This window comes from Melozone crissalis, unplaced genomic scaffold (genome assembly GCF_028551555.1).
Source record: "Melozone crissalis strain CALT ecotype California unplaced genomic scaffold, PUWL_Pcris_2 ptg000027l_1, whole genome shotgun sequence".
Classification (NCBI taxonomy): Eukaryota; Metazoa; Chordata; class Aves; order Passeriformes; family Passerellidae; genus Melozone; species Melozone crissalis.
The window spans coordinates 80,703,049-80,725,200 of record NW_026535805.1 but is presented as its reverse complement, the minus strand read 5'-3'; the positions used below and the strand labels follow the sequence as shown (position 1 = coordinate 80,725,200).

Below are 22,152 nucleotides of genomic sequence, written 5' to 3'. Positions count from 1 at the left end.
GGGAGTCATTATAGGAACTCCTGCTTAAAAGAAAGAAGTAGCATCAAAATTTTAATGAGCAGGTTTCACAAAGACAATTTGAATAAATTTGAGTTCAATATAACAAAAAAAAAATCTTGTAATAATGTGATGGCAGCTTCCAAATACCAGAAAGAGTTCATGATTTTCCGTCCAAGAAAATCCTGTGATAGCATGAATGACCAAAATAGAGTAACCCAATCCATTGACTGAGTCAGCATGGAGGTCTGCATGGTGTGTTGAGGACTGTTCAATACTACACAATTTGGAATTACCAGAATCTATACAGATAAGGTTGTGCAAATTATTTTAAATTTTTTACTAATATTATAATTTTGCTAGCCATTATAGATATACTTTTAAATTGTCATTTAGCATAAGGTTTTACAGAGCCTGAGTGCCATTCTTCTTGGGGTCCTAACAGATTAGCACCTACTAGCAAATACTTTCATGCTAGGAAGTGCTACCAAAAAAAAAGTGAAGGACAATGACTAGAAATCACGTACTGGTTATCTTGTTGCAGCCTAATAAAAGAAAGTATTTTTTTCATATAGGGAATGCTATGGGTATCCAGTAGTGGAGAAGAGGAATGAAGTAGATAACACTGGTATTAATTTAATATCACATTTCTTTGATTATTTTTTCAGTCGGCATAGAAGTCAGGCAGCATACACTACCTCAGAGGATGCTCTTTGCTTTGTCAAAGGCAAATGTGAGATGTGTTTGAATTCTTTAAAAAATAATTTCATCAGAACACTCCTAATGTATAAATGTAAAACAGAGCTAGAGTAAAATGTAAAAACTGGCAAATAAACAAGCTGCTTACCATAAATGCTAAAATGTTTTAAAATGCTAATGAAGGAAAGTATAAATGTCAACAAAATGCAAAATGGTATCAAACCATCATTCAGCAGCTTTATATATGTCCCTGGAATGGTGGTATTGCACAACAATTTAATGGAGACGATCAAATTCTGTCAACTGATGGAAAAGAAATCCTAAATCCTGGTGCAAGGTGAACAATTCAGGACTATTAAATCATTCATCTATCATTTCTGACAAAACGCTAAATGAAACTTAAGCTACCCATCAAGAAGCAGATAGCAGCAGTACCACCTTTGTGATATGCTTAAAACTACTTAACAGCTGCAATAGAGTCATTCAACGGAAACTTGCAGTGTTCCCACCAAAATACAGAAATATAGGAGACATTACTGACTCAGAAAGACTGTGCTTCTGACAAAGTTCATATAAAGAACATTTTTTCACTTGAAAGATAATGTTCATCTCTTCAAATAGAAAAATGACTCCTCAGGCATGATAATGACCATACTAATTCTCCCAGTGATAAAAATATTATTAGGAGAATTATGCTTGACAGTGCTGATCCTAATAAATTTCTAGCTACTCTGCTCAGTTTCTGATTTTACTGGTTTTGGCTGGGATCAAGCCAATTTTATTCATAGTAGTTAGTATGGTGCTGTGTTTTAGATTTGTGATAAAAGCTGTTCTGGCATGTTTTAGTTATTCCTGACACACAACATCAGGGGCCTTTTCTGCTCCTTGCCCCACTCTAACAATGTTCAGGCTGGGGGTGCAAAAGGAGGTGGGAAGGAACATGGCCAGGAGAGGTGACCACAACAGACCAAAGTGATATTCCACACCAGATTGCATCATGCTTAGCAGCAAAAAGCTGGGAAAAGAAGGAAGAAAAGGAGGATATATGGAATAATGGTATTTGTCTTCCCAAGTAACAATTACACGAGATGGAGCCCTACTTTCCTGGTGATGGCTGAACCTGCCCACAAGAAGTGGTGAATGAATTCCTTAATTTGCTGTTCATGTGTGGACTGGTTCATCTGTAGCTATTAAATTGTTTTTTATCTCAACCCATGAGTTTTCTCATCTTTACCCATTTGATTCTCTCCCCCTTCTCACTGGTGGGGAGTGAGTGAGGCTGGGTAGGGCTTTCCTGCCTACTGGGATTAAACTATAACCTGATCACAGATGTTATGATTTTTACAACAAAGAAAATTTTAAAATAATATGCATCAATACAAACCACTCAGTACTATCAGCTATCAGATTCCCTGGATGCTTCAGAAAAAACCCATTATACAGGCAAGTTTACAAATATATTTTTTAATTCATAATGGATGAGACATATCCTTGTTTAACATAAACTTTCTGTCTTTCAGAGATAAAAAGTTACCATGAAATACCTTGTTTGATAGTAAAACCTGTACATTGTACTTAGGAATCTGTATTTATCAGCAGAAATGAATCTGTATTTTTCAGCATACATAAGAGAGAGACTTTCTGCTAAATCAAAATTTATAAAATTGCTGGGCTATAGACTGTTCTTTGCCAATCATTATGTACATATTAGGATATATGCCATATATCAGCAAATCTTTTGATCAAAACAAGAAGTGATTAAGCCTTCACATCAAAATTGAGGAAATTAAGGACCTCATCCATCTTCACAGTACTGAAGTGCTAGAAGATGCTGAAAAGTCACTTAGATCTGTGCATTGCTACTGAATAACAGAAATCTGTGTGAGAATTCAGCTAGGCTGACAATATAACTGATAAAATATACATGGATAACAAAGAGATGAATCTGAGCCCTGTTTTGGGACATTAAAAACTCATCATTCATTATTTTGAATTCAAGTATGTTCTACTCATTTTTTCAAAAACAGTTTTATGTAATGTGAGGAAGTTAAGCTTGCAGTCATCAGAATAAGCATCTCAGTGTTTTCTGTATGAGTCTGTATAAATTATTTTGCTGATATAAAGTGACAGAATATAATTATGACTGAGAAAAACAACACGGATGGATTTTTAAGAACAATCACACTTATCCAGGTGTCTCTATGTCAGGTAACAGACTGCTGCATCATATTTTCACTGACCAGATAATATATACATCCATGGCTGAAAAGAAGGCTGATGAAGCATTGAATGGACATGCCAAAGATGAATCTGAAGTGGAATGGCAACAGTACCACCACAATGTATAAACCTAAAGGCTAAGAGTAATGTGTTGTGTCAAAGAACCTATGTTGATATATTTAAGGCCTTCAAGCAAAAATTGATTGAAAAAAGAGACCGCAGCAAAAAGTTCAAAATATTTTTATGGCATTTCTTTTACTAATTGGTCACAAAATAGCATGATAATTTACAGTGGCTACAAATTATGATGCCTTCAAAAAACTGAGATTAATTTTTTGTAAAGAAGCCATAAAACTGAATTTTCCCATATTTAATTAGTAATGGCTCTGTAAAAACATGTCTGGAAACACAGGAAACAGTTTGAGATTTAGACTCTTCTGAAGGAAATCTGGCACTACAGAGCTTTGGAATGAGGGGAGCTGAGAAAGAATGAGTAAGACTTATAGATTCATAGGAGTTGTGGTAGTGATGTGTAGACAAAACTATCCAATTTTTGTGGAACAAAGTGTTTGTGCACTAGTCCCATTTTTATTTTAGAGATAAATTTTTAAAGTATTCTCTGGAAAAGCCCAGTAACATATGGGCTACAAATAATTTAGCTAAGCAAATATAGCTGCTACCATTTCCACCGGATGTTGATGATGTGATTTAAAGGTATTGTTTTAAGTCTGACCTAGTATGTGAAGACAGCCAGCACAATATTAATTTGTGGGGATTAAGCCAAGTGAAATATCTTTACATGTTTACATTAAGAAAATATTTACCTTGTCATCATCTGCTGCTCAACTGTTTAATCTCACATAGATGATAGGTAATTTGGTGTAAAGACCTTTAACAATATAACTTACTTCATTGCAACCTATGAACATGATACAGAGTCTCTCCTGCCAGGAAATACTAATTTATTGATTTTACTGCTGTGGACAAGTCAGCAGTGACACCAGTGCCTTTTACATCTTATAGTTAGCTTAGCAAGTATATTACCATATTAACCTTCTGTTATTATTCATTTCTTTATTTTATGTTTTACCTAGGGATATTAAATATTTTTGTGCTTCTTTATTAAATATTATTAACTTCTTAAATAATTCTTAATTTATTCATAAGAATCAACAAGTTCTTTGAAAATTCTTGGTTTCCTCTACAGCACTCTATTACAGTTTTCTTTCATTGTATAATTTAGTCTTCTTTTTCAGTATTCCTTTCTCTCCAGTCATTTTAGCTGCAATTAACACTGCTGCTTCATATCTCATTTTTCCAATTAGTCTGCCTTGAGACTGCTATTGAGTGAGCTGAATTGCAAATATTATACGGCATTAGCAGAAGCACATTATACTATATAAAGCATATAGTTCAGCCTGGAGGACACTCAGGGGGGACCTCATTGTGATCTTCACCATCCTCATGTGGGGAAGTGGAGGGGCAGGCACTGACCTCTTCATTCTTGTGACAGTGACAGGACTTGAGGAAATGACAGGAAGCTGTGTCAGGGGAGGTGTAGGTTGAACATCAAGGAAAGGTTCCTCACTCAGACCGTGGCTGGGCACTGGAACAGGTTCCCCAAAGAAGTGGTCACAGCACTAAGCCCAACAGAGCTCAAGCAGTATTTGGACAATGCTCTGAGAGGCATGGTGTGATTCTTGGTGTGTCCTCTGCAGGGTCAAGAGTTGGACTTGGTGATCCTGATGGGTAACTTTGAACTCAGAATATTTTTCATGATTCTGTCATCCTGAAAATATAATGCTACTTGATGGCAAAAATTTGCATTGGTGATCCTAAAGTAAATAAATCAAGCCAGAATGAGTAGTTATTTTCTGGTTGTTTAGTTGCTACTTATGCAGGAATGTAACAGCCTTGTATTGATGCAAACAGATTAAATTTTCTCCACAGGAATACATGAACTGAAAAGTAATACATGAGCTAAAAGGCTTGAACTGCAGAGTCCCATAAATTCTTGAAAATACTACGCTGTATATTCACTTTCATAACAATAAACCAGCTACATTTTGGAAGACATGGGATCCTTTTGAACAGGCAGGGCAAAGGTGTTATTTCCAGAATAATGATTGATTTGGATTTTAAACTAGAAACCAACAGAGGAGAGAGAGGGTTACCAGGAGCCTGTAAGGGAGTGACAGACAAGGTTGACTAGAGTCTGAAGTGATGTGAAAGAAAGGGAGCACAAAACCAATAAACATGGCTTAAGCAAGACCACCTCCAGCATTTGCATGAAAGCAAGGAAGTGCCTACAAAACACTATTATGGAAAAAAAAGAGATTGTTTTTGGAAATCAGCATACCAAAGTGTTTTATTTCAGGTACCTCCGCACACAAAAATAACGTGAGAAACTGGAGGTCTTTGTGCTATTGTAAGACAATAATCTAGTTGGTATCACAGGAACTTGGTAAGATGGCTTGTTTCATTAATGCTTCAATGAAACAGGCTCTTCAGGATCAGCAGGGCAGACAAGGACGAGAAGTTGCTCTTTATGTGAGTAAAAAGCAGAAATGTGGAGCTCCACCTGGATATGGATGATAAGCTGACTGAAAGGATGTGGGGATGAAAAAGCAGAGTGGTAGAGGTGACAAGTGCGTGGCTGCCATAGACTGGCAGAGCAGGAAGAACAAGTGGGTGGTGCCTTCTCTGGATGGATAGAAGCAGTCTTGTGTTCACAGGACTTTGACCTCCCAGGGAACTTCACCTGCACTGATATCTGCTCAGGGAACAGCGTAGCAGGGCATAAGCAATCCGAGAGGTCTTTAAAGTGCGTTAATGGCAACATCCTGACCCAAGCTGTAGAGGGGCAATGAGATGTTCTGGTTTGCTTCATACTCACAAACAAGGATTGGCCAAATGGGGATATGAAGGCTGAAGACCGGAAGTCCTCCAAACATTTTATGGTTTTAAGAGATTCTCTTTTTTTTTTAACTCACTAAAAATATAACATTTAACTAATTTATTTCTTTAGTCTTCCAGATCGCCAAGTCTTCCTGTAAAATTTATCTAATTATCCTTTATCCTGAAGGAACATTCCAGCTGGTAACTTAGCAAATTTCATTACTACAGCTTTAACTTCTTTACTCAAGTTGCAACCATTGTTGTCACTATTGATCATCTCTCATACATATTTGCACACCTCACTTTCCTAACAACCATTCTTCACCAGTAGATGTTAATTTCCAAGTGTAATCACCTTTCTATGTGGGTGTCTGATACAGACCTATAAATCATAATATTTGGAACATTTATAGATGAGTATGTTATTTGATTGCTACAGGGTTTTCACCAGAAGTTCTTAATATTACACAAGGTGAAGCTTATACATTTTCCTATGAAAAGATGCAGTAAAATCTGAGGATATAGAATAGTTTAACATTGTAACACATATTTTTGTAAAAACATAAGCAGTCAGGTACTATGGTTTCTATTGTTGTGCATAATATTTTTGCTACTATAGGTCAAATCAATAAACTCTTTTTCATGAAATCTGACTTTGATTATTTTGTTGATATGTCCTACATATTATAATATGACACATCAATGTGATGTCTGTCACACAACTCATTTATGCACACAAAATTCCAGTGAGGCTACAGTTTTCCAGTGAATAAGCAGGAATTTGTGTCAAAACATCTGAGCTGTATTCTTGTCTCCTATGATATCCTCATGAGTGACTTAGGAGGTTCAGATATGGTTTCCTGGAATTCAGCTGACATTATTTCAGTCATAAAATCTTTGAAGAAGATATATTTTTGCTTGCACAGTGACATACAACAATGACTGGAGTTGCAGCTAGAATTAATGTAAGGGTGATATCTTCTATTTTTTTTCAATTTCACAGTATTCTATCTTAATTCTGTTTTTCCCTTCTCTGTTTGAATTTCATAAGCTATTATTGTCAACCCACTGTAAAAGAGTAACAGTAAATTTTTATTTTTGCTCGTAAACTAGGGATTTGATTTCAAACTATTTTCTTTTAGAAATTTGTCATTTGCTTAATGCTGAGAATTTTAAACAGTTTCCTGTTCAAAGTGGCAGTAACTTTATTGTCTATGTAAATTTCATCATTTCCTGCAGAATTTGTTTTTTTTCTAGAATGACTATTATTTTTAATATTTGCTTTGTCAGAGTTTGTGAGATTTCAGTATGCGTTCTAAGCTTTCATATCACCTTGTGGGTTTTTTTTTTTCCTCTTAGTAAGTGTAATTTATAACTCTGTAAGTGAAATGGCAGCACAGGCAGAACCAAAAAGAAATATTACATCTCTATTTTTTCATCAATATTAACCCAATATATTGCATTGTATGCTTTGTCTTCACCAATACAATTGTGATTGCTAAATATGAATAACGACCATTAAACCATGAGCAATCTCTGTTGTATTATCTACCTACCTGTCTATTCATCCATCACCCCACTATCCAATCACTTCCATAAAAATGAATAGTGGTATATATTATGGACTTAATGGAGCCTTTGGCATGTCTCCCATTTCAAGCCCAGCATTGTGCTGAAGTAGAGCTCTTTTGTGCTTGGTATTTGCTGTGGTTTATAGTCAACAAAAAATGCCATATTTCAGCAGCTTTCATTCATCAGCCTCATTGACTACCCTAGATTCCCAACCATAAGCAGTATTAAAAACACTCCCTTTTGCCTGTTTGCAAAGATTATTTCTGATTTTATTTCAGCCACTTCCATTCCTCTTATTTTTCATTATTTTATCTCCTCTTTTGTTTTCAGGGATTTTTTTTTTCTCTTTGAATAGTAGTCATGAAACTTAAAATGTCTTTCTCTAAATCCTCATTTCTATTTAGTTTATTAACTGATACCACCTTCTGAGCCTATCTTCTGTGAAGTATCACAAACACTCAACTCAGTTTTCTCTTTTCTCTCTTTTTTTCTTTTTTTGCCACTTCTCCATTATGTCCTCTTTTGTGATATCCTCCTATATTCTTAAATTATACAAAAAGTTATTATTAAATCTTGGCTTTAAATGCTTTGAGTTCTACACTGATTAGAGTTACATGAAACAATCTGGATGATGTATGTGTAAAGGTCTATTAAGAAAAGAAAATACACGTGTGCTTCTGGTCATATGGAAATGCTCTAGCTGCTTCCTACTGCTTGTCATATTTCATGTATATATACATATACATATACATACATATATATACAAGCATATATAGATTATTAAATAAAGATTATTACACTGGTGTGTTTTAAAGTTGTAAGAGAAGAAGCATTCTTTCCCAAAAGAACCTTTTACAGAACTATCTACTTCATAATAAATGGTGATATTGATGATATTCCCTTTCATGAAGCACCTAGCAGATGTTGAAACAATAAACTAAAATTAACAATTAGCTAGCATCTATGTCTAAACATTTTCTCATTCCCTATTTCCCCATTTATTTACACCATTTGATTAATCTCCTTTTATATGCTAATGAAATGAAACTTGCAGAATTTCTCCATTATATTTTAGGCATTTAGCTGAAATATGCAAATTACTGTCTTGCTTACTGCGATATCTTTGTTGTCAGTGGAGAGATACACAATTCTAGAGCAGACCAAGCAAGATCAAAATTAATGTCTCTACTGACTTCTTATTATGATTTTGCTAAAATTTGAAAAAAAAACCACTGTTGAAAACATGCCAAAAATTTCAATAGTGACTCAGATGCTAAATATAATCAGTTGAGAAAGTGTTACATATGCAGTGATAAGCTTTTAAACATCAGTGCTTTCCATTGTAAGCTATTGTAGACTAAACAGGTATGTAAAATTGAATAAGCAGAAGACTCTGGGAGGGGTACTGGACAGTTCAAAGTAGAGGCTTTGAAAATAAATAAACATATCTGACTGGAGTGTGATGCACACAATTGGCCAATTATTGATATAAAATTGTGTAACAAGCTCATGGAGTTGTCCATAACTTACAGCAGGTCTGGAAGAGTCTACAGGACATACAAGACTACATAAAAAAGAATTGATTCTGCAGGTATTGTGCTTCAGAACTGCGTAAGCAGACTGATCACTCTGGTATCCAACAACATATTACTGCATACCTAAATACTGTTCTATTGTCCTTAAGGAACATTTTATTCAATATTTTTCTAACTCATTGGTCTTATTACCCATTTTTAATGCCTGTTTAAAATATACATAATGTTTTATATAATTAGACTCAAAATCATGTAGCTAATTTTACCTTCCTCAAAAAAAGAAAAAAAATATAGAAGCATCTTGGCGTTTTTTCATCTGTCATTGTCTTTTCTTGATATACCAAAAATATTAATACACCTGCATTCAGTGCCATTCTGAGTGCACCTTTCCTCTTCCCTTTCTTAGGCCTCACTTCATTCCATTCCAGACTGCTGCACACCCTGCAGGGAAATACCTGCTCCACAACAGCTTTCACCACCAGCTGCAAGGGAGTATCTGCTCTGGTGCCTGCAGTACCTCCTCCCTCTTCCTTTACTGGTCTTTACATTAATTGAGCTGTTCCCCACTTTTTTTACTTTATTCCTCTATACGTGTGCAGCATTTTGCCCTTTCTCAAGTACATTTCACCCAGGGTGGTCCTATCTCTGCTGTGGGCTTAGCCATGACCTATAGAGGTGAGTTGGAGCTGGCAGGAACTGCAGCTTGAATTAGGCACTCTATATAATGATAAATATGGCTAAGCATGCTGAAAAAAAGGGGATGGAGTCTAGATTACTTTTGAATAGCTGATCCTCTTTTTTTTGTTTTTATTTTACATCCTCTTAAATAATAATGTTATCAAATAACAGCCTCTTTTGTACATATGAAAACTCTTTTTAAAGATGTTGTTGCCTTTTCTCCTGGTCAAATGAGATTCTTAGAATAATATAATCAGAGGATTTGCTGAGTTAGACCCATTTGGATCATTGATTTCAATTCCTGGCCCTGCAAAGGACAGCTCGGGAATCCCATCATGTGCCTGAGAGTGAGGTACAAAGATTTCTTGAGCTCTGTCAGGCTTGGTGCTTGACCATCTCTCTGGGAAGCCTTTCCCAATACCCAGCCTCTGAGTGAGGGACCTTTTCCTGATATCCAAAACCTAAACTTCCCCTGACTCAGGTTCAGGCCACTTCCACAAGACCTGTCACTGGGCACAAGAGAGAAGAGATGCCTGCCCCTCCCCTTGTACTCATGAGGAAATTGTAGACTGCAACCATGTCTCTCCTCAGTCTCCTCTCCTCCAGGCTGAGCAGACCAAGTGACCTCAACCCCTGCTCATACACCTTCTCCTCAAGGCTCCTTGCCATCCCCACGGCCCTCCTTTGGGCAGCTTTTTGTATTTATCTGCACTAAAAGCTGTAGTTGCATCCCTGCAGCACCATTATTCCCACTCTTCTTGCTTCAAAAGGTTTAATAATGTTGATTTCCTGTTTTCTACATGAAATATGATTCTGATCAGATTAAGAACAGTAATAAAAAAGTGAATTAATTATGCCTACGTCTGAAATATCCACCAGTTTTGTGCTCTTTTTACATACTGCTATGTAATTTAGCACTTCACAGGTCCTGTTATTTTCCAAAGTCTAAATTTAGTGTAAACAAAATGTAAAGTTTCTTCAGGAAGGTCTGTTTTCCAGAAAACCTTTGTATAACTGTCAGTTGTATAGTCATAAAGAGTGTTAAGATATTAACCACATTCCTCTAATTCATGCTTTTGAGGACTCAGTAATATTTTATATAGTAAGGCCTTTATCAACAAGCATCTCTTTTAATTCACGAGTGAAACTATTTAAAATCACTTATGCAAAAAATATAATTTAAATATGTATTTTAGTCCAAAGCACATCATCAATGTCAAGTGAAAGAATTCTTTCAGCATACCTAATTAATTTTCTAAGTTGGAAAAGAAAAAGATGCCTAAATTATCAGAATGTAAAAGAAGACTCAAGAAAAACAGCATGAGATTTTTAGGGTATTTAAAGTATAAAAGAGTTAATGGGCCTGACCTTGTTAGTTATACTAAATCTATTTTATTTCTTTCATTAAAAAATAGAACTTTTGCATACTTGAATGCAGTTGCTATGGAGTAATTTGCAAATTAAATTTAAAGATGGGATATTAACTGTCCAGATGTATAACTTTGCAAAGTCATAATTAATGAAACTATGATACTGTAGTCATCACCACTTGATGTTTGTGCTGAGATTCTTCAGCCACTGGTCTGACTGGAACTGTGGGGTTTTTAGAAATAGGACTTCTTCCCAGCAATATCAAGGACTACAAAAGGTACTTCATTATACAAATCTTGTATACAAGTCTTGTTACAGGATGACAAAATAAACAATGTAATGATCTGAAGAACAGATGGGTACCATTAGCTTGCAATCAGCTTTGATGCCATAGTGAGGCCTCTGAGACATCGCCTAATCTTCCCCCAACTTTTCCAACTTTTCTTTCTTTCTTTCTTTCTTTCTTTCTTTCTTTCTTTCTTTCTTTCTTTCTTTCTTTCTTTCTTTCTTTCTTTCTTTCTTTCTTTCTTTCTTTCTTTTCTTTCTTTCTTTCTTTCTTTCTTTCTTTCTTTCTTTCTTTCTTTCTTTCTTCCTTCCTTCCTTCCTTCCTTCCTTCCTTCCTTCCTTCCTTCCTTCCTTCCTTCCTTCCTTCCTTCTCTCCCTCCTTCCTTCCTTCCTCTCCCACACTTCCTGCAGCTGATATAGCTGAACTGCCTACTGAACTTTATCTCGAAGTCTATAAAACAAGTTATAAATTGGTGCCTTTTATAACATCAGTGTCACATTTAACTTTTTTTCGGTATCTAGCTGAGAAACAGACTGGTTCTAAAAGAGACGAATCTGCAGAGCCTTGCAAGTTCAAACACAATATTTCTGACAACTTTTTGCATGGGAAACCGCAATATGAGTTTACAGGCTTAGCCATTCTGCTGAAAGTGTGTATTAAAGATGATGGAATAGTATCTTTGAACAGGCTGACTTTTGTTCATTTAGGGCCTAAGAACACCATGATAAAGTCCTGCATCCCTACTTAAGCAAGACTAAGGCATTTGGTGTCCTGTGAACAGGAAACTCACATCAGGACTTCAGAGCCTTTAGCTGCTCAGTACCACGTCCCAAGTGTCTTCTCACAAGAGTTATTAGATGTCATTATTTCATTAGAGGATGAATACCTCATTCAATCAAAAACCATCAGAAATGTGTTAGAAGAACTACAACTCCAACAGCAAGGAGTTGTTTTTTTCTTTCATACAACTAGTTACACTTGCTGAGTTCTGTGTTTCAGATAATCATAATACTAGCAGATAACTAGGAAAAATGTTAGTGTTTGTGTTTTTTAGCTGGCAGAAGGAATGTGGAGAAAAACAGGAAACTAAGGGGGATACAATTCTTTGGGTATTTCACTACCATCATACCTCAGAGTTTCCATCTCTTTAATATCTTCTACAGATTATTTCTACTTGTGTTCAGTATTATCAGTATTTATTAGCTGACAGCATCTGTAAATATAATACATCTTTTCTCACTGTCTTTTGCAAAATCATGCAAAAGCATTACTTTGTTTTTGTTGAAGAACTATTAAAAAAATTATTGTGATAGAAATTTAAGAATAACTAGTGAACAACTCTAGGAAAGGACAATATCCAAAAACTGCTGAGACTTTCTCTCTGTAAGGAGATGATGGGAAAGATTATCAGTCGGATTTGCAGCCTGATAATACAATCCTATATTCTTATATTTCTCATGGGTTAGAATTAAGAACTCAATAAAGTCGAGATGCTGTAACTTCACAACAAATTCATTCATTTAATGTTAGTGTGATTACTCTAAAGACTTAATGTAGTTAAGATTTGGCAAGAGCTACATTGCTTCTCCATACTAAAAGAGCACAATAACTTATTTAAAAAAATAAAATAATTTAATAGCATTAATCCCAAATAAGTTATTCAGTTATAATTTCATTGCAAAGTATGGTATTAATAATCTTGCTGTGAAAAAATTCCTTCTCTGAAAAAAAATATTTCAGAAACTTATATGCAGAAAAGTAAACTACAAGAATCATGACTACCTGGTGTTTTCCCAGAGTAATTATACTCATCAGTTTTAAGGTGCTATGAAATATTCACTCATTACACTGTTGAGTTGATATACTCAATAAATATGACAATTACTTATAATTCAAAGTAAATCTATTAATAGAAGGGAAGAAAAGATTGTGATAGAAAGGTTATCAAAACTAATATGAAGTTTTCAAATACAGACTATGGAAGTGTGCAATGAAATCATGCCACGAGAGTACATTTGTGAAAACTTATATCTATTTAGGTCAGACAACCTAATTCACATCATTGGTGAAGTTTTGACAAAACCCTTTCATGTACACCTTTGTCACTAGCTAAGATGAATTGATCTGCATCATGTCTGGAAGAGTAAATACTAGTAGTAGAATTATCTAGGACTGAAGTGAAAACATATACAAGTAGACTAAGATGATCCCTAGATTGATAGGTGAGAAACTTCCAGTCTGAATGAAAAACTCCTCTCAACAAATCCCACAAACTGCTGATGACTTGCTGCAATTGTTGCGCCCTCTTATTGAGGGAGATGGATGGATTTGACCAAGAGGTGCACTGGAAAGATGAGCATGATACCAAAGTAAAACGTAGACAGTAGAAAATCTTTCTACATAATGTTTTTAGGGGCACTATTGAGAATCCTTTGGGTATTAATTTGGGCAATGAGTGTTAGTATTAGACAAATTTAACTATGAGGCTGTTAAAACAGTAATTGTGCAAACAATAAATTTTTTTCTTCTTTTATATATGTGTAAAAGTATCTTTCCATTAGTGACCTTTATCAAAAGAGTCTGTGTGTAATTCATCAATTAAGCAAACAGACTGTTTTAAACTAAAGTACCTGGTTGATAGAAGCTCTAGCATAGTGGCTCCAAGCAAAACCACTTCATTCTCATAGTATTTCCTGTCACTAAGTGAGGATGGAACTCATTATTGTCTGCAAAGAGGTCAATTGGACCATGGGGGAAGGCAGGAAATTCAAGTCTCTCTTACAGGAATGTGTGAAAAAAACTCAAATAATCTCTGGTGCTCCACAAAGGGTTTTTGTTTTTAATCAGTCCCATCTTCTCACCTAAGGAGCAAAATGCCACAAAGATTCAACAAACCATATTCAAATGGAAAATTCCTCTTAATGCGCTAAATGCACTCAGGGTAAGCATACTGAGCAGTACCATTACAGAAGTAGCTAAGATATTGTTATTTCCTGTAGTTTATGAATGAGTTACATTAATTTTCTATACATCTTCAGAACAGAACCATAACATCCATCAAAATTGTTGAGACATCTCTTTGTATAAAAGATAGTTTCTCTGGAGCCTGGAGAACCTCCTTCCCAGCTGCTAAATCCCAGCTCAGTGCACCCAAAGACCTGGGAGTCCCATCCATCCAATGGACTGGATGGACTGCAGCTGCTGCTTTCCTGTTTGCAGACTCAGCCAGCAGCCAAGATGAACATGTATGCCAGAGATGCACACAGGCAGAGGACACTAATGCAACCAGCTACACAGACTACCCACAGGTAAGGCATTGCCTTTACCAGCACCCACCCAGAGCTCACATAAAACATATGTGCAAACAGCCACATTTTAGTCCTCCTCTCTGACTGAGAAGGATGGAAGTTTGCTAGTAAAGATACACAGCCCCTTACCCTTTTTTTCAAAAGCCTTGGCACATTTGCGAACCCCTTCAATACACAGCCCCTTATCCTCTGATTCGCACAGATCAACATTTTTGTGAACCCTTCCAATAGCAGTGTGGGGCCTCAGCTCATCTCATATTGATGCCCAGATCCTGTGCCTCCACTTAACAGACAGTCCTGCTTGAAGGGTGCTAATGAATTGCACACGCACACACACATGTGCACATGCACGCCTGCACACACACTCAGAGACCAGCTAAGAGGAAAATATAAACATTTTATCTTCCAAGTGGCTCCTGCCAGTGCACCTAGGCCCTGGCACCCTTGCTCCCCTCTTCATTTGCTGATGCTGGGACTCTCCCTGCTCAATTGGCACTAGGCATGTGAGCCACCATTGCCCAGAGACCGATGCCCTTTGCTGGCACAAAATTGAACTCTCTTCAGACACACACTCCTACAACTGTGGTCTCCCTTCAGCTTGCTGATGCTGAGGCCCTCATTTACTCCAAATGCTGGCACCAAAGTTGTTAGGACCACTATCACCAGTGGTCAAACTCAAACTGCAGACACCAAATTCAGGCACTTTTTCTGTCCAGTTCTGGCATTGGCACCTTAGAACAAATAGATGGGGAGAGAGTGAGATTATATGGAAAGAGAGTAAAGAAAAGATTTAATAAAAAGAATAGATAGACTACAGTGATTCGGTTTGGATGTGACTCGGTCCGGATATGATTCGGATAGACTACAGGTCTCAGTCAGACAAGAGTACTGAGCAGCAACTGCTTACACACTATCAGCCTTCCTCTCTGCACCCACCCCATCTTTGTTTTACCCATATTCCCTTCCTTTAAATGTTTCTTAATAAGTCTAAAGATGCAAATTCTGGTATGAATTGGAGTATTCAATCATAAGAATACTGACAACCTAACGCTAGCTGTTTCCAGTTATGTTAAAAATCTTCCCTCAGTAAAGACTAAAGAGAGTTTTGAGAGCTCAGTGAATGAATGAATCAGTTAATGAAAAAGAAAAATACAGAATTGAAATGAGAATTTACATTGCTTGTCTAATAGATCCATTCTGTCTTTGTGAACATCACAACTTGGATCCAACACCCTTTACTTATTTTGAATAATTGCTTTCAGAGCATTTTTACTTTATTATAATTTTATTTATTTCCCATCAATATAGACTAACATGTATATTTAATATTGTTTTTTCGGATCATGTGAACTAGAGTCTTGACTCATTTTAGAAAAAAGGACACAGTTTACAAAATCTTAAACTTAATGTACACAATCTTGCTTGTATGTTTTGTTTTCTGTGTGGAAGTTCAATATCAAGACAGAAGAATGTTTTGAATTTTCTGCCAATTTCACACAATTAAAATAGCATTCAAATTACAAGATTCATAATTACACAACTCACCTTGGCTGAGACTACAATACAGCTGCAACAGAGCAACAATAGGAAAATGTCTGTTTTCCTAGAAAAATGCCTTTTTCATGTAGTAGTATTCTTTTAGGTAGCTATTCTTCAAATTGCCTTTGTGCTAGTAAATACCTTTATGCAGGACCATAGGAAGACATGTAGACTTAAACCAGCACATTTGGTTAGTAAACAATTGTAAAATTATACCGTATGTTAGTCAATCAGTCCTGTTATACTACAGAAACAGAAAAAAAAAGTTAAAATTCTTCTTCTCCTAAGATACTTATTCTTAGAAACAAGAAAGGTTTCCCCATTTTCTTTTGGCTAAGGGGAGAATAAAAAGCCACTTAGTTACACTCATAGTGTCCTTTTTTTCCTTGTCAATCCTTACCAGCTACTAATAAGTAGTGTTCAGAGTGTCTTGCCCTCCAGTAGTTCAGATTATTAAACCATTTTCATGTCATTATGGATATGTATTTACTGTATCCGGAAGTTCCTCCTGTCTCATTTCTCCCACCCCTAAGTATGTCAAAATTGCAAAGATATTTGTAGGGAAAATTTCAAAAGTGATGTGTCTATATAATTTGTGTGAAAGGGCAAAGGTCCAAAAGAGATATGGACCATGAAGGGGTGGAAAACCAGTTCTAGAAAATTTTACTAATGGATTTTTTTGTTTGAAAAAAGAGTGAGGTTTTTTTCAGTTTTCTCAGAATTATGCTGACCATGATGCTTCCATAGTGAAAGAAAGGGAAGAAAGGGAGAATAGCAAACAAATTAACTAGGAATTTAGAATTCAGGAGGTTTACCCAATTTTTAAAAATATATTTCTATACAGACTTAATTAAAATATCGACAATAATCTTCAGTCTTTCACTATGAAAATAAAGATTATCTCTTTGATCCCTCTAACTCCATTATGTTTGTTTGTTTGTTTTAACTCTTCATTTCAATGTAATGATTTCTTTATATTCTATAATTGACAAGATAAGTGATGCTTCCAAGAAAGATATGCTTTGAAAATTTTACTGTCTTTGGATATTCAAGAGATAGCTTTATACTTAGCTCTTTCTTAAAGAATATTCTTCTGAGTGTTACTACTTTTCTAATATCCATACAGTGAATGTCTGTTGTGAGCACAAGAATAAATAGTTTTTCATTGCTATCCTAATCCTCCAAAAAAGTGTTTATAAGAGGATGGTTTTAGATACATTTTTTTCATTCAGCTTTTCTTATGAAAACATCCTATTTGTCCCATATATAGTAAATAAACCACTTATCTTCTTCCTTTTTAATCAAGTTGCACCCCTAAATCATGACATTATTGACTCTTTGGATTATTTCCATCTTAAATTTCTAGTACCTATGAGAGGATAATGAAATTAGGAACAGAAATGTATTCAAATCATCTATCCAGGATGAGTTCTAAATCTTGATAACTCTGTATTTGAGAACCAGGGAGTCAGTGATTAAGAGTCTTCCTCTGTTATTCTGCCAATAGAAAAAAGGTACTTGTGTATGACATCTGATCATGAAAATCTTCTATCTTTTATATGTTTTTACTTCAGTAGATGAGTAATTTGGAAGTCTGATTTTTATATTTTACAAAGCCTATTTTTACAAAATCTAAGGGTATGTCAATCTGTGCAATAACCATCAAAAATAACTGTTTTAATAAAGAAAAAGTTCATACCATTACTATAAAAGATAAAATTATTATTGTAAGACAGGAAAAAAAGGTGTTTCCTACCTGTAAAGCCCTTGTCACACTCACAAAGAAAAGTGTTTGGAGTAACATTGATGCAGTTACCATTGAAACATGTGGATGGCTGGCATTGTCCAACTATTTCTGTGCAATTTTTACCTGTGTCAAAGGAATAATAGGAACATTGGGGTTTAGTAAATATTTAGGGAGTTTGGTGAACATTTTATAAATGTCAAATTTATAGCTACAATATGGATAGGCAAATGGATAGAAAGGTATTTGTGCCAACATCGTTCATTAGTTTGCTTTGCACCAAACTTGCTGAACTTCTAAGGAAAGGCAGAAAGATATTAATCTACTTTTGTGCTCATATACTGTGCTTAACCTCATCTAAGATGTAGTGACAAATTCACAAATACCTTTAAAGGCAGAAGAACTACTAGAACTGCAGTATTTATTTCTTTTTAACATGAATCTAACTTACAGTTTCTTTCAGCATTGAGAACAAAGGATGTCCTTATGTGGAGCGGAAATGTGAGATCTTTTTTTAATATGCAGCTTTCTGGAAATTACAATCCAGTTATGAGTTGTTTATGCTATTATAGCATACAAGTCTAAATACCATTTAATTATGCTTGCCTCTTGAATTATTACCATGACATTATTCACACTTCAAAAAGAGTTCAAATTTCTAAGAGACTTTATGTTATGGGAGGAACTTATTCCTCCCTTACTCTTGTGTAGCCCTGCTCATAATATATGGTGATTTAGTCTCCGAATTCTTCTTGTTTGCATCCAGTTTATTTATGAGACCAGTATTGTTAGCTGATAACATTACCTAAAACTTTTCCATATAGGCTAAAAAAAATGTTTTAAACATTGCTTGTTGATAGCATTAAGCATGATGATTGCTTTTAACAGAATTACTTCCAAATTTTTTTCATTAATTTGAGTTCAATTAGTACCAGACACTTTTGGTACTGTTATTTTCAAAGCATTTTACGCAGTCCCCAGTAATGATAAAGGAAATATAAAACATACTGCAGCATACCATCAATGTTTTCCACTATCTTATTACACTGTTCATAATTATAAAAAAAATTTCTCACAACATTGACTTATTCATACCTGCATAATCTTCCATTGGCAAATGCATTAGTAACCAAATTGTTATGCACTTTGAAAAGCAATTAAAAATAAATTACAGCAATCTTTATGCAACATAAGCTTCATTTCTATGAAGTGTATTCTGTGAACCTCACTCATTCCTAAGCCATCAGCTGTGCTTCACAGCATAGCATCACTATTGTGAGACCATAGAAATTCAGTCCAACAGAGGAACATTTCAGGAATTCTGATCCACAAGTACAAAAAGAGCTACAATGATTCTTTTTTGATGAGGATGAATATTTCTGGTACTTTCTATAACATACCTAAACTCTATTGGTCTGAATGCAGGAACAACATCCCCATATTTTCCTTAAACCATTTTTATCCTCCTTGAAATAAAAGTAATCATTAGATAAGAGTTTACCCAGGTATGCTGTACTCTCTGGTGTGGTAATCCAAACCCAAATTCAGTTTGTTCTGATGAGTTTTGGGTAAGTGCTGCAATATTTCCTAGGAGGATTACTTGATTTTTGTTTTTTTCATTTGTGACATATTTATTTGATAATAACAGTATGTTTAACAAATTGCCTTTGGAAACAACCTCAGGGGACAGAACAATCTGGAAGAAAGTACTAAGTATTTTATTTTGCTTGTTCTTCTAAATTAAGGTTTGACCTTTCAGTTAAACTAAATTTTGATATAAAAAAAATCACTAATGTTATCTGATAGGTCTTTAAATTAAAATGGAGGGGAGTTCTGACTGGTTGAATGAAATCATTATTCATTTAAACAAAATCACTCTTTTCTACCATTTTGATTAACCAGCTATTTTCGAGGGACCTTACTTCAAATGATTTATGTTGTTTGGTCTCATAACCTGAACTGCAGAATAAAAAAAGTAAACCAGTTACTTCTGTAAGTCAAGAAGCATTTATTTATGTCTCATGCTTAAGTAGGAAAGAAGCACAATAAGAACTTATTCTGTTTTTCTCTACAATGTATTTATGAATGTCTGCAAGTAAAAACTGTCTTCAAATGCCTGCACAGTCTCCCACAGGTGACACCATGTAAAAGAGACCCTGCAGGTATGGTAGCAGCCATGGGCAATCAAATGATACAAAAGTCTTGCTAGTGTTGTTCCTATTGTTTTATCACCTGTTAAGGAAAGTGTAAGACCTATATAATGCTTACCCCTAGAGGAGAAAAGAAATACCTGAAAATTTTGGAGGACATGTGCATTCATAAGAATCTCCCGAAAGTTCTGATTTCTCAGTGCAGGAGGCATTGTTGTGGCAAGGTTTAGTGGAGCATATATCAAACTTCTGGCAGAACGTTCCCGAATACTGTGAGAAACAGTGGCAATTAAATGTTTTCTCCCAAATGTGGCTTAGACATTTTCCATGCCCAGAGCACAGTGGTGCACCCCGAGACTGTTGGCAAAGCTGCTGCTTCACGGTAACGTTCAGACGAAGGCCCATGTTGCACAAGAGTGGACCTCTCTTGTGAAGTTCTGCAAAGTAGTGGGTTCCAACACCAAGCCAGTTAGGGTCCACTTGGTGCAGTCCTCTTATCTGGCAAACAAAAATCAACTGCTCTTGAAGAAAATCAGCTTTAGGGCAGTTAATAAATTCTTCCTTGGAGACATTTACCAGATTCATTCCATAAGACTGAAAGGATGGCTCAGAGGAGATGAAGAGACTATCACCTAATTGAAGCTGTAAAGGGCATATCTGAGGGATACTGAGGTTATCTTCTTCAGAGATTTCACCATGAATACTTTCATTCATATTCCAGCATTCAGTGTAAAAGTCTGAACAGACATTTTCCCTTGGTGTCCATTTTATTACAGTAGGTTTTGGTTCTGTTCTCCATTCAGTAATCATTTGTCTCTCACATATTACTTGCCCATTGACAATGCAAAGCTGAAGAAAGCACACTACCATGCAATATGCTGATTTCATAGCCATCATTTCACCTCACCAATGGAAGTTTCCTTTCACATATGCTTCATTACTGAGGATAACTTCAGAACACTTGTTCCTGATGGTTCACATGTATTTTCCACGGCACCCTAGGAATTCAAACAGAGGTAAATATTTCTGTTTTCATACCAAATACAGTGCAATATTAAAACCACATTACAAAATAGAAAATGTACAACAAATAAAGGGCAACATCTAACTATTAATGGGAAATTGGAATAGGTCAAATGAACCAATCAGAACTCCAACACTGTAAAAAAAGTCAGCTTTTTCCTATTTTTATTCCTGCTAAAAATTTGATATTTATTTAGTGCATTTCATTGTACTTGTGTGCACAAGAGATTGAAGGCATACTTTTCATGTTCCCTCCCTCTGATGATAAAATTTATGGTATTAAAGTTAAGATAGGGCATCTGCAGCAAAATGAGGAACTAAACACGAACATCGAAGTTCTAGTCATAAACTTTAACCATAAATATTTTTCTAATAATCATTTAATAGTTTATTATAAAAGTAGATATTCCAAAGATGTAGGCCTGAGAATTTTTGCTTTTTAAAGAAAACATGCAACGACTACTCAACTCCTTTCTGTTCTTATACATTTAACAAAACCCTTCATTAAATCCTTAGTTTTCAAAGAATATGTTTGAAAAGCAAATGTCCTTAATCATATGCTTGAGACTTTTATGCATTACGGTCAAAGATGACAGATTACAGAGTCCTCCAGGACTATTTAATTTATAAAATAGCCTTTTCTATCCCTTGAATATGTCTAGCAATTTTTATTGCATCGAGATGAGTGATTACAGAGAGAAAACCAAAATAAAATTATGAAGCTTCTGCTTGGAGTCATAATGAAAATGATGAAAACCCAATATTATGTTAAATACCTTTGAAATTTTCAATAGCTGTGCATTAGTAATACCTTAATTTGTCTTAAATACAAAGCTTTTTCTCTCTTTTACTCTTTTTTCCCTTCAGTATTCTTGTCTGACATTCTCAGATATTTATATTCCCTTTTAAAATAGTGGCCACTAAACTAGAATTTGCTAATGAGAAAGTTATTCTAAAGAAAACTTATCTTACAAGAGAAGCCATTCAATGTAAAAAAAATAGCATTTATAGTTTGAAATTTGTTCCCATTGCTTTCATTTTTGCACAGCACATGTAAAAATAACGTGGATGTATATTTTTCTACACCTACACACATGTAGTTTTATTGGGTTTGCATGGCCTGGTTTTGTTA

The 22,152-nt window shown here is 35.2% G+C and overlaps 1 protein-coding gene across 1 annotated transcript in view; it reads right to left on the bottom strand.

Annotated features, from left to right (window-relative positions):
* Window positions 1–20,894, bottom strand: part of EYS (eyes shut homolog) — a 704,955-nt gene extending 684,061 nt beyond the window's left edge. Inside the window, exons 1-2 of the mRNA XM_054280634.1 lie at window positions 20,138–20,894; window positions 17,860–17,973 (exon numbers count right to left, since the gene is read on the bottom strand). Of these exons, the coding sequence (XP_054136609.1) occupies window positions 17,860–17,973; window positions 20,138–20,894 (871 nt within the window). The remainder of the gene's footprint in view (window positions 1–17,859; window positions 17,974–20,137) is intronic.
* Between the last annotated feature and the right edge of the window lie 1,258 nt (window positions 20,895–22,152).